The sequence below is a fragment of the Pseudonaja textilis genome, chromosome 11 (assembly GCF_049901715.1).
Source record: "Pseudonaja textilis isolate UNSWEBS1 chromosome 11, rPseTex1.2, whole genome shotgun sequence".
NCBI lineage: Eukaryota > Metazoa > Chordata > Lepidosauria > Squamata > Elapidae > Pseudonaja > Pseudonaja textilis.
In genome coordinates, this window is record NC_142000.1 from 19,118,893 (window position 1) to 19,133,888 (window position 14,996).

The 14,996-nt window shown below is 45.8% G+C and overlaps 1 protein-coding gene across 1 annotated transcript; it reads left to right on the top strand.

Annotated features, from left to right (window-relative positions):
• Positions 1–1,641: 1,641 nt before the first annotated feature.
• Positions 1,642–14,673, top strand: IRX6 (iroquois homeobox 6). The gene is made up of 7 exons (XM_087940700.1): positions 1,642–1,795; positions 4,737–4,997; positions 6,662–6,771; positions 7,794–8,101; positions 8,825–9,448; positions 11,466–11,583; positions 12,540–14,673. Exons 1-6 carry the CDS (start codon positions 1,751–1,753, stop codon positions 11,576–11,578), a joined length of 1,461 nt encoding a protein of 486 aa, XP_087796826.1. The 5' UTR covers positions 1,642–1,750; the 3' UTR covers positions 11,579–11,583; positions 12,540–14,673.
• The last annotated feature ends 323 nt before the right edge of the window (positions 14,674–14,996 follow it).

Here is a 14,996-nt window from a genome sequence, read left to right on the forward strand (position 1 = left end):
CCAAAGCTCCTGAAAAGAGCCGAAGGGGACACGCGCGGCTCTTCCCGTGGAAAACTGGGAAGAGCCGCCTGCATCCTCTTGAATTCCACCGAGGTCTTTGGGGGCTGTTTAAGCTTGTTGCGGAGACCCTCGCAATTGTGGCTGGTAAACCTGGTCCAGCGAGTCGGGGGAACGCAGCCAATTGTGATTTATTCATTTTGCTTCACTAGCTTATTTTTCTTTCTTTTTTTCTTTTTTTACCACTTGCTGGTTCTTCGGGTCAGATTTGAGCCACTGCTTCTGTAGAAGGAAGAAAGGAAGGGAGAGGGAGAGGGAGAGAGAGGGAGGGATGGAGGGAGGGAGGGAGTTAGGGTGGGTGGAAGGGAGGAGGGAAGGAAGGAAGGGGAGGGAAGAAGGGAGGCGGAATGGAGGGAGCAAGGAAGGAAGAAAGATAGGGTGAGTGGAAGGGAGGAAGGGAGGAGGAATGGAGAGAGGGATGAAGGGAGGGAAGAAGAAGGTGACGGGAAGGAAAGAAGGAAGGAGGCAGGAAGGAAAGAAGGGAAGGCGGGAGGAAGAAAGGAAAGGAGGAAGATAAGGAGGGAGGAATAGAATAAGAAAGGGGAGAAGGAAGGAAAGAAGACGGGAGGAAGAAAGGTAGAAAACCAAAAAGTTCCAAATACCCCGCTTGCCTCTAACTGCTGAATTGCTGCTTAACATTGCCCGGCTACCCTCGGTTGGAGACGCATAAATCTGGATTCTGTTCAGGTACAAACCAACTCCGTTCCCACGAGGGTTTCTTGGAGGGAAGGAAGGAGGGAGGGAGAAAGGAGGGGGAGCTTCATCCACCCACCCACCCACGCAGCCCCGGCGGCAAAGCAAACGAGAGCCCATCCGCGTGGGAGCCAGCTTAGCTCTCTGCCCCTCTCCTCCCTCCCTCCCTCCTCCCTCCCTCTTTCCTTTCTCCTTCAGTCCTTAAACTTGAAATATTCCGGGGCAAAATAAAAATAAGATTGGGGATTTTCTCCTGACGTCACGCGGCTCCCCCAGCTCCGTCTCGTCCAGCCAAACGGGTTGCGCTTTTCTCCTCCTGCGCCGGGCCAACGGACGGGTTGCCCCCCCCCCCCCCCCCCCCCCCCCCCCAGTTCGCTTCCCAGCAAACCCCCTGCATCGCCTCCCTCTCACCCTCCTCAAACTCTTTTGCCCCGCGCCGTGTGTGTGTGTGTGCGTGTGTGTGTGTAGCCGCCGCTTGCTTTATTTTATCCCCTTTCCCCTTCTCTCTTCCCACCCCTCAACCTCTCCTTCCTGCCTCCCCCACCTCTATTTCTGCATAGACGTAGCGAGGAGGGGGGGGCAGAGGGGGGGGGCCGGGGGAACACCTCGGGGGCCGGCTGGGAAGCCCCCTCCCCCCCTTCCCGCAGATGCCACCGACGCGCGGGTGGGGGAGGGGGAAGCCTGCAATAATCCGGAGCAGCGAAGTGTAGCGAAGGAGCGTAAATCTCTCTCTCTCTCTCTCTCTCCCCCCTCCCCATTAAGAGGCGCAGTGGATGGAACGAGGGTGGGGGGTGGGTGGGTGGAAAGGTGGGGCAGGAGGAGAAAAGGGAGGACCGGAGGATTTGGGGAAGGGGAAGGAAAGGGGAGAAATCCGGGAGTGTGGAGGTGGGCAACCCTCCTCCTCCTCCTCCTCCTCCCGCTCCTCCGTCTCACTCCGGGTCCAAACGCCAGGATTTGGTCACCCGCGCGCGCACACGCGCCTCCAACTCGGCCAGCCGCGATGTCTTTCCCCCAGTTTGGTTATTCCTACAGCGCTTCTTCTCAGGTGAGTCCGGCGCTTTGGCGGGGAGGGAAAGAGGGAGGGAGGGGGGATGTGGGGGGAACCGTCCCCCTCTTGGGCTACAGGTTCTAGAACCCAGCGTTTACCTTTTGAAGGGGAAGGGTCTTTTTTCTTTTTAAGGTCCATATTTTGCTTTTTTCGGTTAGCTACTCCGAGAGACTGCAAGGAAGAGGCTCCAGTCTCCTGATAACTCTCTTCCTTCCTTCCTTCCTTCCTTCCTTCCTTCCTTCCTTCCTTCCTTCCTTATAACTTAATCTTTCCTTCCCTCCCCCTTCCTTCCTTCCTTCCTTCCTTCCTTCCTCATAACTTACTTCTTCCTTCCCTCCCCCTTCCTTCCTTCCTCCCACCCTCCCTCATAACTTAATCCTTCCTTCCTTCCTTCCCTCCCTCTTCCTTCCTTCCTTCCTTCCTTCCTTCCTTCCTTCCTTCCCCATAACTTAATCCTTCCTTCCCTCCCCCTTCCTTCCTTCCTCCCTCCCTCTCTCCCTCCCTCATAACTTAATCCTTCCTTCTCCCCCCCTTTCTTTCTTCCTTCCTTCCCCATAACTCAATTCTTCCTTCCTTCCCTCCCACTTCCTTCCTTCCTTCCTTCCTTCCTTCCTTCCTTCCTTCCTTCCTTCCTTCCTTCCTTCCTTCCTTCCTTCCTTCAAACTTCATCCTTCCTTCCTTCCTTCCCCATAACTTAATCCTTCATTTCCGGACCATGGATCAGAGACCGAACTGGGGGACGGGGGTGGAGGAAGTGCGCCCCGGACCCCAATGTCTCTTTATCCCCGAAGGCTTTGGGACATGAGACTCCCTTCCCCCTCCCCCCTTTTTGTTCATTTCTCCTGCTCCGGTTCCGTTGCTTTCAATAGGACTGGGATCCACAGCCCTCTCTCCCCCCCCGCCGCTTCCCCACCCTTCCCCATCTCGGTGATTCCCTGTCCCGATGAAGGAAAAGCCGAGCTGCCCCATTTGGGAAACGGGGCTCAGGGAAAGGACGGGCTGTCGCCCCCTTTAAACCCCCTTATCAGCCGGAGAGCGAAACCGGACAGTGCCCAAAGAGATCAAGGATCGGTCACTTTCTCCCCTTCAGTTGGTTGGGAAAGGGGAAGTTTGGCGATTTTATGCAGGGCGTCGGAGGGACGAATTTAGAAATCAGGAAAAACCTTTCGCGAAGGGGGCGAACTGAGAAATTTGGCCGGAAAGATGAGAGCGGGTTGCGTGACTTTAGGAACGAGTTTTCCGGCTCGCCCCGGAGTCACTCCGGATCTGAAACCGGAGTCCTTCGGGGATCAGCGGAGGTCTCTCGCCAATCTAGATTAACAGGACATTTCCCAGGACTCCGGGGGGGGGGGGGACAGGACTCTATTCCTGGATAACTGGCCAGAATCTGAGAGCCTGGTGGATTTCTTAGGAGAGCGAGATTCCCCAAAAATATAATAACGCAAATAGGCAAATTTGCACAGCTGAGTCTACAGCAATTTCCCCCCTTTTTTCTTTTCTTTCTTTTCTTTTTCTTTTCTTCTTGGTTGATGCTGGTCTTTCCCCCTTTTTTCTTCCTTTCTAATCCCTTTCTACACCCTTCTGCCATTTGAAGCAACCTTCCTCTCTCTTCCACCCAGCCTTACTCTGCCTGGTTCCCAGAAGTTCCTCCGCGGAGTAAACCTACCGGTTTCCCCCCCCCCTCCCTCTCCCCGAGTTTGGCATGATAATTCGCGGAATGGGTGGGAGGGAGGGAGGGAGGGGGAGGGGTGGCGTCTTCGAAGTGTCTCCCTTCAGCTGGGCGAAGGCGGCAAGTCCGCCCGGGCGCTGGGAGCGCTGAGTAATTCAGGGCAGCGAGTAGGAATTCTTGGAATGAGGGGTTGGTGGGTCGACTTCGGGTTTACCCGGGTGTTTTTTTTTCCCCCTCTCTCCCTCCTTCTTTTGCTGTTTTTGTTCCCACGCCCTTCGCAGGCTCTCGGGGCCAACTGGATCGCTCTGCGTTGATTTGGAAGGACGTTTTGTTTTGATTTGTTTTCCTGTGTCGGGGGTGAGGGTGATATCAGGGGTCCCAGCATCGAAGTCTTTGTAATTAATCCCAAACTTAATTCTTTCTTTCTTTCTTTCCTTCCTTCCTTCCTTCTTTCTTTCTTTCTTTCTTTCTTTCTTTCTTTCTTTCTTTCTTTCTTTCTTTCTCTCTCTCTCTCTCTCTCTCTCCCCCTTCCTCCCTCCCTTCCTTCCTTTCCTTCCTTCTCTCTTGTTCTTTCTCTCGCTCCCATTCCTTCCTCCTTTCCCCCCCTCTCTCCCTTCTTTCTTATCTATCTTTCCTTTTTTCCCTCTTTTCCTTTCTCTCTCTTTCCGTCCCTCCCCCTCCCCCTTTCTTCCTTCCCTTCCTTCTTTCTCTCTTTCTCTCTCTCTTCTCCTCCCTCCCTCCCTTCTCTCCTTCCTTCCCTTCCTTCTTTTTCTCTTGCTTTCTCTCTCCTTACTTCTCTCTTGTGTTCTCTCTCTCCTTCCTTCCTCCCTTCTCTCCCTCCCTCCCTTCTTTCTTGTCAATCTTTCCTTCTTTCCCTCTTTTCCTTTTCCTTTCTCCCCCTCCCTCGCCCTTCCTTGTCTCCTTCCTTCCTTCCCCCTTTCCTTCCCTTCCTTCTTTCTCTCTTTTCCTTTCTCTCTCTTTCCCTCCCTCCCCTCCTCCTTCCTTCTCTCCTTCCTTCCTTCCTTCCTTCTTTCTCTCTTTCTCTCTCTCCTCTCCTCCCTCCCGCCCTTCTCTCCTTCCTTCCTTTCCTTCCTTCTTTCTCTCTTGCTTTCTCTCTCCTTACTTCTCTCTTGTGTTCTCTCCCTCCCTCCCTTCTTTCTTGTCGATCTTTCCTTCTTTCCCTCTTTTCCTTTCTCTCTCTCTCCCTCTCCCTCTCGCCCCCCATTCTTTTTCTTTTTCTTCTTTTTCCTTCCTCTCTTTCTCATGCAGATTTTCGTCTCGGCCACGTCCAACGCCACTTGCTGTACCTCGGGTTCCCGAACCGCCTCCGACGTTTCCTCGGGCTCTTCCCAGACGGCGGCGACCCTCGGTTGCTCTTCTTACGAGAATCGGCTGCTGGCCGGATCCAGAACGGAGCTCAACGCGGCGCTGGGGATCTACGGCTCGCCCTACGCAGCCGCTGGGGCCAACGCGGGCTACGCCAACTACCTGCCTTACAACGCCGACCCCTCCGGCTTCTACACCGCGCTGGTGAGTGACCTTCCCGCTGCCAAAGAGTCGCTAGCGAGAAGAAGAAAGGCGCTAGTCCCTGTTGACCGGGGAGGCGTCCAGTCGTGTGAGATCCCTTCAATCCAAGAGGTTAGAAAAGTTAGATTCCCACTTGGAAGATTCCCAAATGGGTGTTTGCTTAAAAACAAGCCGTGTTTTAGTTTCCACCGCATTGATGTCTCGGGAGATTCGGGGCTGCCTTCTCTCGTGAAACGACTCAGCTCAGAGGCCAGGTATTATTTATGGGGAATCGAGAATTTGGAGGGCGGATCTTAAGAGAAGAGGTTTCACTGAAATCCGGAGGATCGCCTACAGAGTCCTGGCTGCCCCTTTGATAGCCCTTGATTCGGAAGTCACGTTCAACTTTCTCCCAGCCCAGTTTGGGACCTGGAGGTTCAGGGTGGATTTGCCTTCGTGGGGGGAGGGGGGGACCTTCTGGCAAATAAACAGGGATCAGATCTATTTACCCCGAGGGTGCTTCAGTCTCACCCCACATTTATCTTCAGGGAAATCTATTGAGTCCTGGAGGAGAAAAAAAAAGAGACCCCAAAGAATGGAAGGTGATATTGCAGATATCTAGGGAAGTTAAGGTGACCTGCTAGTTTTATTAATAACTGTGGATTGTAAGTGGCTTGGAGGCAGGGCCTATACAACAACAACAACTACTACTACTACTACTACTACTACTACTTCTTCTTCTTCTTCTTCTTCTTCTTCTTCTTCTTCTTCTTCTTCTTCTTCTTCTTCTTCTTCTTCTTCTTCTTCTTCTTCTTCTTCTTCTTCTTCTTCTCCTCCTCCTCCTCCTCCTCCTCCTCCTCTTCCTCTTCTTCCTCTTCTTCCCCTTCCCCTCCCCCCCTCCTCCTCCTCCTCCTCCTCCTCCTCCTCCTCCTCCTCCTCCTCCTCCTCCTCTTCTTCTTCTTCCTCTTCTTCTTCTTCTTCTTCTTCTTCCTCTTCTTCCCCTTCCCCTCCTCCTCCTCCATGTCTTTTTAAAATCAGTTCCAGAGAGTTCAAATAAAAATAACAAAAAGAGAATAATGTCCCATTGCAAACTAATAGAAAGGAAGTGGGGAAGGAGAAGGAGGAGAAGGAAAAAAAAAACTAGAACATCTCTCTCTCCCTCTCCCTCTCTCTCCCTCTCTCTCTGCCCTGAGTCACCTGCCTATTCCAAAGGCCCAATTCTAAGCAACCTTTCAAGACCCATTAAATTCAGTGGGATACCAACCCTTTATAGTAAGTGATTAGACATGGCAGCTCCAGATTCTGGGATATAGAGAGAAGACTTATGACATCATGTCCTCATGTAATACTTGACAGATTCACAGAAGGGACATTGAAGGTCTTCCAGTCCAACTCCCTGTCCAATTATGATCTATGTTATGTTAAACCATGATTCACTTTACCATGACCTTCAGTCGTGGTTTGCTTAATATGAGTTGAATAAGTTTTAATAGATTTGCAGGACCCTAAATAATTGAGAATCCATGACTGTTGCCTCCATGCTAGGCATGGAGCCAAAAATGAAACAACCCACAAACTAGCTCAGTGCAACATATGAACCTGCTTTTTAAAGTGGAAATTTGTGGACAGGAGTACAAAAGAGGTGGATGCCCACTTTTAGCCTTTGACCTAGTTTTCCCTCCTTCTAGAATTCTCAGTATGACTTGAAGGACAGCTCACCAGCTTTACATGCAGGCATTGCTCAACCAACAGCAGCAGCCTACTATTCTTATGACCATTCCTTTGGGCAGTATGACAGGTAAGTGGTTCTGCACTTCGAGCCTGCACAATATCACTGTTCAGGTCCTACTTCACAAGTCTGTGCTTTGGGTCCTTGGTGCTCTCTGAGCTTGGTTGCTTTCTTGCAGACGTTTCACTACCCAGCTAGGTAACATCATCAGGGTTAGAAGGGAGGGAGGTTTGCAGGGAGGAGAAGGAGGAGGAAGAGGGAGAAGAAGAAGAAGGAGAAGGAGAAGAAGAAGAAGAAGGAGAAGGAGAAGGAGAAGGAGAAGGAGAGGGAGAGGGAGAGGGAGAGGGAGAGGAAGGAGGAGGAGGAGGACTACTATCTGTTTTCTTGCAGATGTTTACCCAACTAGGTAACATCATCAATGCTAAAAGGTTTGAAGAGGAGGAGGAGGGGGGGGAGGAGGAAAAGTAAGGGGTCCTTGATACTCTCTGAACTTGGTTGTTTTCTTACAGATGTTTCATTACCCAATGACGTAACATCATCAGTGGTAGAGTTTGCTCTCTGTTTTACACTTGTGGCTTGCCCTGTCAATATTGGTGGGAGCGTTCTTGATCGTTCCTTGATTAGGATGTTAGGAAACTAATACATAAACAGAAAGCAAACCCCTTTCTTTTGTAGGACTTGTATTACTTGGGTCAGTTTCCAGGAGTGGGATACGACAGGGTTAACTACCGGTTCAGGATTTATGAGCTTCCCTGCACACTGGGAGCCACGAGCCTGTAAATCGTCATCAGCACGCTGGGTGCAGAGTAGCAGCCTTTGAAACAGCCCTCTTCTCCTGCTTTTTAAACTACAGCTGTGCCTTGTTTGGCGGCTAAAGTTGAAAAATCAGGAAATAAAGATCAGGTAAGAGCCTGGGCTGGGGGCAAAAACATCAGCAGTCATAGAACCAGTTCTATGTCTGCTGCTCTACCAGTTCTGCAGAGGTAGAAACCCACCCCTGACAGTTTCCTTGTTTCTATGGATAGTCTGTGAAGCTTTGTGGCTTTGGCCTTGGAAGAAGTCATCTCAGCTCATTTTCTTCTACCTGATAGGTATGGAACAGTGGACTTTAGCAACTCATCCAGACGCAAGAATGCCACCCGAGAAACGACCAGCACCCTCAAGGCATGGTTATATGAACATCGAAAAAATCCTTACCCAACTAAGGGTGAGAAGATCATGCTGGCCATCATCACTAAAATGACCCTCACCCAGGTCTCCACCTGGTTCGCCAATGCCCGGCGGCGACTCAAGAAGGAGAATAAGATGACCTGGTCTCCTAAAACTAAAACAGGAGATGAGCAGAGGGAGGGAAGTAAAAGGAACGGGGAAGACTGTGGCAGTGATAATGAAGACCATGGTAAGAATGGAAAGGCAGTATCGTTTTTAGAAATGGGAGATAATCTTTCATTACATAATATAAGAGATGCCTCATCCTAAAGTCCTTTAGGTACAGCCCTTTATACTCTACACTAGCCAAGGAGATGGCTTTGTAAGTTCTAGAGAAGAATGGCTGCGGTCAACAATTTTCCAAGAGCTCTGAAGTTGTGACTTTTCCCACATTCAGATGTCCTTATGTTAATTCATAGTTAAGCAATGTGGAATATCCTAAATTGTGTGTATTTCAACTCCCATCAGGCCTTGCCAGAACAGCCCCTTAAGGATGATGGACTTTGCTGTCCAACATCTGGAAGGCACATGTTCCCAGCCTTGACTTAGAACTCCCATCCTGGGTTATTTTTAAAGAAAATCTCTTATTTCTCTGCTTGCCCTTCACTCTGGTATCTACCTTCAACCCTGAATTGCGGTCACCTTCATATGATTGTAAGCCTTTGTTTTTAAGTATTGTGACTCAGTTTCCCACCTCTATGGGTAAAAACCTATCCTGTCCTCTTGGTGGGATGTTGTACCTGAGCTACATTAGTACTTAGGATAATATGTCAACTTCATTTAGATTATTTTGAGGTAGTTCCCAATAAAACAAATTACTGACATCTCTACATAAAACCAACTTGGCTTGCTCTTAATGAACTCTTTAAGATGACTCTTTTCTGTTCTTTATTCCTTTTATTTCGAACCATAGACCCCAAAATCTGCAAAGAAGAGAAGGAGCTGCAGCTGAGTGATCTGGAAGACTTGGATGAGGAGGAACTAGACATGAAGGTTGGAGATGAGCTGAAGCACCTGCATCAGGATGGTCCCCTAATTGGCAGGGCATTGACTGAGTCTGAGAAGAACAGCTGTACTGGGAGCTCATCTAGTCATTTTCATGCTTTTTCATGCGCCAAGCAACATTCACCAATTATAGGGGACTTTCTTGGCCACAAGGAGAATAACGTAGCAGGAAGTCTTGCAACTCAAGGCCAACTCTATGAAACTATAGAAAAGCCACGCATCTGGTCCCTAGCTCATACAGCAGGAGCCAACATGGTTGTGGGGTCCACCAGCTATCCTACTCAAAGGACAGAGAGTCCCGATTGTTTGGTGCTCAGGGGAAGGTGCTCAGGGACTGATGGACATTGCAGCGAAGCGAGGCCACTGAGCAAACTTGTGAGAACACAACCCATTCATGACAAGGCCTTGGAAGAGCTGCCACCTCCAGCTAAGATCTTTAAGAGTTCAACCTTTAACCTACAGTCCATTGCACTAAATTATGCTTCATACCCTGTGCTAGGGGAGACATGTCAGCACGCAACAGGAACAGAAGGTTGGCCTTTACATCTTGTTTTATTTTCAGACTGTCTTTAAATACAGATGCTTAAACTCAGGAGCACATATGTAGCTATTCTCTGAAGTAGTTATGGGTTTAGCATTCTCTTCTCAATTTTGGCAGCATGAAGGAAATAGGCCATCCTGCTTAGTTGGAAAGTGGGGCTCAAGGATTTAAGCTTTGTAGGTGAACTTTGGAATTGCATAGAGCAAAGGTCTTCAAACTTGGCAAGTTCAAGACTTGTGGACTTCAACTCCCAGAATTCCTAATCTAATATGACTGGAGGAAGAATTCTGGGAGTTGAAGTCCACAAAGCTGTCAAGTTTGAAGATTCCTGGCATAGAGGAATATCATGGGTGAGAAGAAACCTCCCACTTAGGGTCTAATCCAGAAATGTGTTATCTTTACCCACAATTCCAGTGAAATTGGCTAATGTACATGAGTAATGTGATGGCTTGCACGAAGTTAAATCTGACTAAATCTGTTGACAGATGTGGGAAGAACAAGCTTCAGCTTATAATTAGCAAATCAATTATGTCACCTCTTAAATCGGGCAAGCAACTGATGTGCCTTTTATTTATTTTTTTAAAAAAAGATAACAACTTGCTGTTGTTGTAATATTAACAGTAATATTATTGTATCTTGCCCAGAAAAAAAAAAAAAAGTAGCAAAAAATGCTTAAATACTTATTCAGAAATCTTTTGTATATTTATCTAAAAGGCAATGAAACCAAAAACAAATAAGTATTTGGTTTTTTTAAAGTCTTTTAAGACTTTAAAAGAAACCTTGGAGTAATAGGGTATAATTTATTGGAATTAATTCAACATTGTACTGATATCTCTGTTGTTATTTTTATTCTTCCATTGAGTTGTTCCTACCATGACACCATTTTTGAAGTACGTTTTTAAAAATGCACTGTTTATTTATTTATTTTTTGCATTCCATCCTGAATCACCTTGTTTGGCTGGGAAGTCAATCATACTGGTATACGATGGTGGATCTTCGTTGAGAGTCTTGGCCAAAGACTTGGTCTCTGTTTCTAGAGTGATGGAATGACCAAGTCAATATACAGATGCGATCTTCTTGAGGAAATTGTTTAGAGATGCAGTAGGAAGTATATCCAAGAACAAATGTCTATGGTGATGCTCCATCATTCAGGTCATGGTTGTCCTAAAGGTGCTTTTTCAAGAGGCAACTGGACTTTCTTGGTTTTTTTAAAGACATTTCGCTTCTCATCCAACAAGCTCCTTCAACTTTAAGAGCTGAAGAAGCTTCTCAGATGAGAAGCTTTAAAGAAAAACCAGAAAGCCCAGCTGCCTCTTGAAAGAACACCTTTGGGCTATCCAAGAGGAAGTTCATAAAAATAATTACTTATGTTTCATTATGGCTGGTTTTAATAGTAGAATGCAACAAGGGAAATATTCACTCAGACAAAACTGAGATGAGTTGGTTCCAAAGGTCTCATCAGACCTTCACTGCTAGCAGAAAATTGCCTTATAGAGAAATGGATAGAAACTGACCAATCTTCTTTGCCTTGTCTCAAAGCTTCCCTCTGCTTGGAATTATCTGCAAGTAAAAAAATAGGGACCCCTTTGGTGGGAAGGTTCCATGTGACTGGTAGGACTAAATGCTAAAGGCTCATGGAACACTGTTCCCTTCCCACCAAAGGGGTCCCTATTTTTCTAGTTTCGTTTTTTTTTAACATGCTTTCAACCTAGCTTCTGCTAGGTTGGCAGAAGCTGGGACAAGGAACGGGAGCTCACTCCATGACGCAGCTCTAGGGATTCGAACCCTCAAATTGCCGACCTTTCTGATCGACAAGCTCAGCGTCTTAGCCGCTGAGCCACCGCGTCTCTAATTAATCTAATTACTACATATTTGTGTGAATTCGAGGTTCTTCTGTTCAAGGATGGGCTCTGTAAGCCAAAGCGGCTTTGAGCATAGCCTAGGATTTTTTTGTGTGAGCCATTTTCATCCAAAGGTGAAAGAAGTTTTCGTTTCTCTCTTATGACAGGATTTCGGAGAAGCATACGGGCTGCTCAAAGTTCTCTAGACTTGACTGATGTTTGTCTCAGCCAACATAAAGAGAAACTCCGAACAGCTTTCAGGCCAGTGCTGAAGAGGTGAAAAAAGTGAGTCATTATGCTGTTGTGTTGTATGGAGAAATGACTTGTGAAGTACCAGAGGTTGAACCAGTTCCCAACATCCTTGATCACTGTCTGTGTTGGCAGCAACATTTGGAGTCTGAACGAATTCTTCATCCAAGTCTGGAGCATCCAGCATCCCATATGCTGTGGAGCTGTTTTGTTATGAGTTGCTATTTTAATAAAGGGAAATATGTTTGTAATTTGTGCTTTCCCTCTGTCTTTATTTTGGTCAGAAAATGCTATTAGTGGGCTCATTCTCATCCTAAAATTGAGGGTTTGGGGAAGATTTCATGAAATCATGAAAAAAACAGGAAAGAGAAACCAAGTCAACTTAACCAAGAAAAGAGTACAGGAATCAAAAAGCAAATGACGGGATTCAATCTGTTATTTCTTTCAACAAAGTGTTTTTTCTTTAAAAGAACATTCAAGGGTCTAAAAATGGACATTAGCAAGCGATAGGAACATTTATAACAGTCTAATCCAGTACCCAGGCAAAGTCTACATTTTTTTTTTGTTTAGTCTATTCTTCTGTAGTGGTTTTGCTTAATTCATAAATGACCAGAGAAGCAACTGAAATTTAAGAAGAGACATTTCGGATAATCTAACAGAATGCTTCACATTGTTCCTTGTATTTTAACACGAAAAAACAAAATGAAGCCAAATTTCAATCAACTGGCATTGTCTGTAATTGTCATGCAAAAATTAATGTAGTGGAAGTCATACCAGTAACAACCTGGTATTTGAACATCACATTTGTTCAAAATCCAAATTCAGCTCTGTCTGCCTTCCTATCAATACATTTAAGAAGACCGTCTGTTGTCTACCAGTAGATTGGTCCTGATAGTTTCTTTACTAAATGATCCAGATGGGGGATACTTTATCAGAGACACTTTACCAGGCTTTTACTTTGGCTAATGAGATTCTGAAATTCTCTCTTTCAGGTTATTGAAAACCACCAGGTTACTTGAAGTTCTCAAGAAGTTATGGAATCATCAGGATTCCAGGGAAGACACCCATTATCTCCAATGTGAATCCTCTCTTTGTTTTTCTCTTTCTCGGTGCTCTTCAGAGCATGAATGACTGTTACAGCTTCTCATGTCAGAGGAAGGGAAGAGATAATCTTATGAAACACAACTTTTACTATCACAAGGCCGATCAGAAAACATACATTGGGACATTTTTGCTATGTTATATGAGCATCTCTCATGCACTAAGTTTGTCATCAAACTACATTAATTGAACTATGACTCTCTGGTAAACTTCTGCCGATGTATTTTGGATTTTGGAGAGACTTTGGCTTCTATTGTAGATCTGTGTTGTTCTCTGTATAATGGAAACTAACAATGTGGTTATTGAATCAACCTCTTTCTTTCTTTTTTCTTCTTTTTCATATCCCAAATATGTACAGGATGTGTGGGAGTTAACATCCTTCCATCAGGTCTTCAGACTTTTTTTGGGGGGGGAGGAATACTTATTTTCCCCCATCTTTAAATTAAGTGTGTTGTGTGTCATGCTTCTTCAAGAAAGTCCTTTTCTAGTTCAACCTGCACATTTGCTTACTATTGCCTTGTACAAAGATATCACAGGAAGTATTTTTTAAAACTCTCGAATTAAAAATCCAACCATCGAATGCTGTCAAAGAAAAATATGAAATTTAAGAGACAGGAAGAGAGAATGTGTGTATGTGTGAGAGAGAAAGTGAGGAGGGAGGAAGGGAGACAAACAGTACTCATTGAGATTCATTACTGTGTCAATACTGATTGAATTCTCTTAGTTTGTTTCTTATATAATATTTTAAAATCCAGTTTTGGGAAATTTCCCTATTGATATATTTTCCTACTATCTGTTCACATGGCTCTATCATATTTATTGTACACTCATAGTTATTGTGTCAGGTAAATCCAGCTTGTATATTGAACTTGCGTCAGAAAACAGGCTTTCTTATTGTGGCTGGGTTCACACATTCTGCTAAGTTAAGTTCCTCTGTTTGTCTCTCTGGCTGTCCCACTGTCCATCCATCTATCTGTCTGCCTTTCTATCTGTCCATCCATCTGTCCATTCTTCTTTTTTCCTCCCTAGCCATGATAGAGACTTCCAGAATTTATCCAAGGACTGGAGCAACCCATGGTTAGCCGCCCATCACAAATCTGGATTCCACTTAATTGATTTCAATAGTTTGGTGCTCTTTTTGGAGTTTTACATCCTTCTAAACCTTATAACGTTGAGGCCAGAGTTAAAAAAAAAAAGACATAAGACTGACTTGGATACCATGGACAGCTCCAAAGTCATCAACCTGCTCCAATAAAGGTCTAGACTCTAGAAAGGGTCTAAAGACAAATGGTGGTGAGTAAAGTTGCTCTCAAGTAGATTGGGAATCGTGGCATGACAGTCTCACAACCTTACACTTTCTGGACTGGATCTCTTATTCAACCAGTCTCAGTGCATTCTCTATGGATAACTCTTCCCAATTGGCATGAAAGTTTGTTCTGTGAGTATCTGCTTGGCTAGTTAACAGAGCAACAACATTTCCTTTAAGGCGAGGAAGGGATAAAGTAGGACATTCTTAGTAGGTCATCATCCCAGTTTAGTTAAAAGGGCATTATTGCCTCTGACAAAGTTGAGACAGAAAGGAGTCTATCACTCGGCATTCTTTCTCCTTAATTAAAAGTGTCACCAAGCACTCTTTGGGCAGACAAATAAACAGAGCTTAAACCCAGAGAAGAATGAAGCCTTTGTTCCTGGACTCATTGCAAGCAAGGCCCATAATTTAATCACTGTGCTAATTAAGAGGTCATCTGCAGATCAACCCACAACTAACTTTCCCCCAAGTTCACCGAGGTCAACATTGTGCCCATGTGTCATTTGTGATCAATATTATCCAATGGATCCTGCTTTCATAAATCAGCAGGATGGATCTTGGTTATTGAGTAGAGACTGATACATGGATCAGGAAAGGAGCAGGAGAGGAAAAAGTGGAATAGTGGAAGAAATACCAGGATTGGAGAGCGGTTAAAAGTCTACACCTTCAGGTTAGCGGCATCCAAATATTAAAGGAAGATTCTTAAGTGTGTGTGCATTCGATTTCCACATCCAGGATAATTTATAGCCCTGTGAACGAAGCTTTTCCACAAGACACATTTTGTATGGAGAGAGGTTGAAATGGCTGATCAAACATGGCTGCATTATTTGAAATGGGAATGAGGATATTTTGAGTACTAACCTTTGTACCAGAGTCCTCACTATTTATGGAGATTCTAAGTATATCCAGGTCATGGTGCTTTTTTAAGGTGCTTTTTCAAAAGGCAACTGGACTTTCTTTGTTTTTCCTTGAAGGTGTTTCGCTTCTCGTCCAAGAAGCTTCTTCAGCTCTGAAGGAAGAACTGGAGATGCTTCTTGGG

What these genes read in the sequence shown, in the direction of transcription:
- IRX6 (XM_087940700.1), top strand. Translation starts at nt 1,751, where the DNA reads ATGTCTTTCCCCCAGTTTGGTTATTCCTACAGCGCTTCTTCTCAG. An exon ending in CCGGCTTCTACACCGCGCTG is followed by an intron (nt 4,998 to 6,661) that starts GTGAGTGACCTT and finishes CCCTCCTTCTAG; the next exon opens with AATTCTCAGTATGACTTGAA. An exon ending in TCCTTTGGGCAGTATGACAG is followed by an intron (nt 6,772 to 7,793) that starts GTAAGTGGTTCT and finishes TCTACCTGATAG; the next exon opens with GTATGGAACAGTGGACTTTA.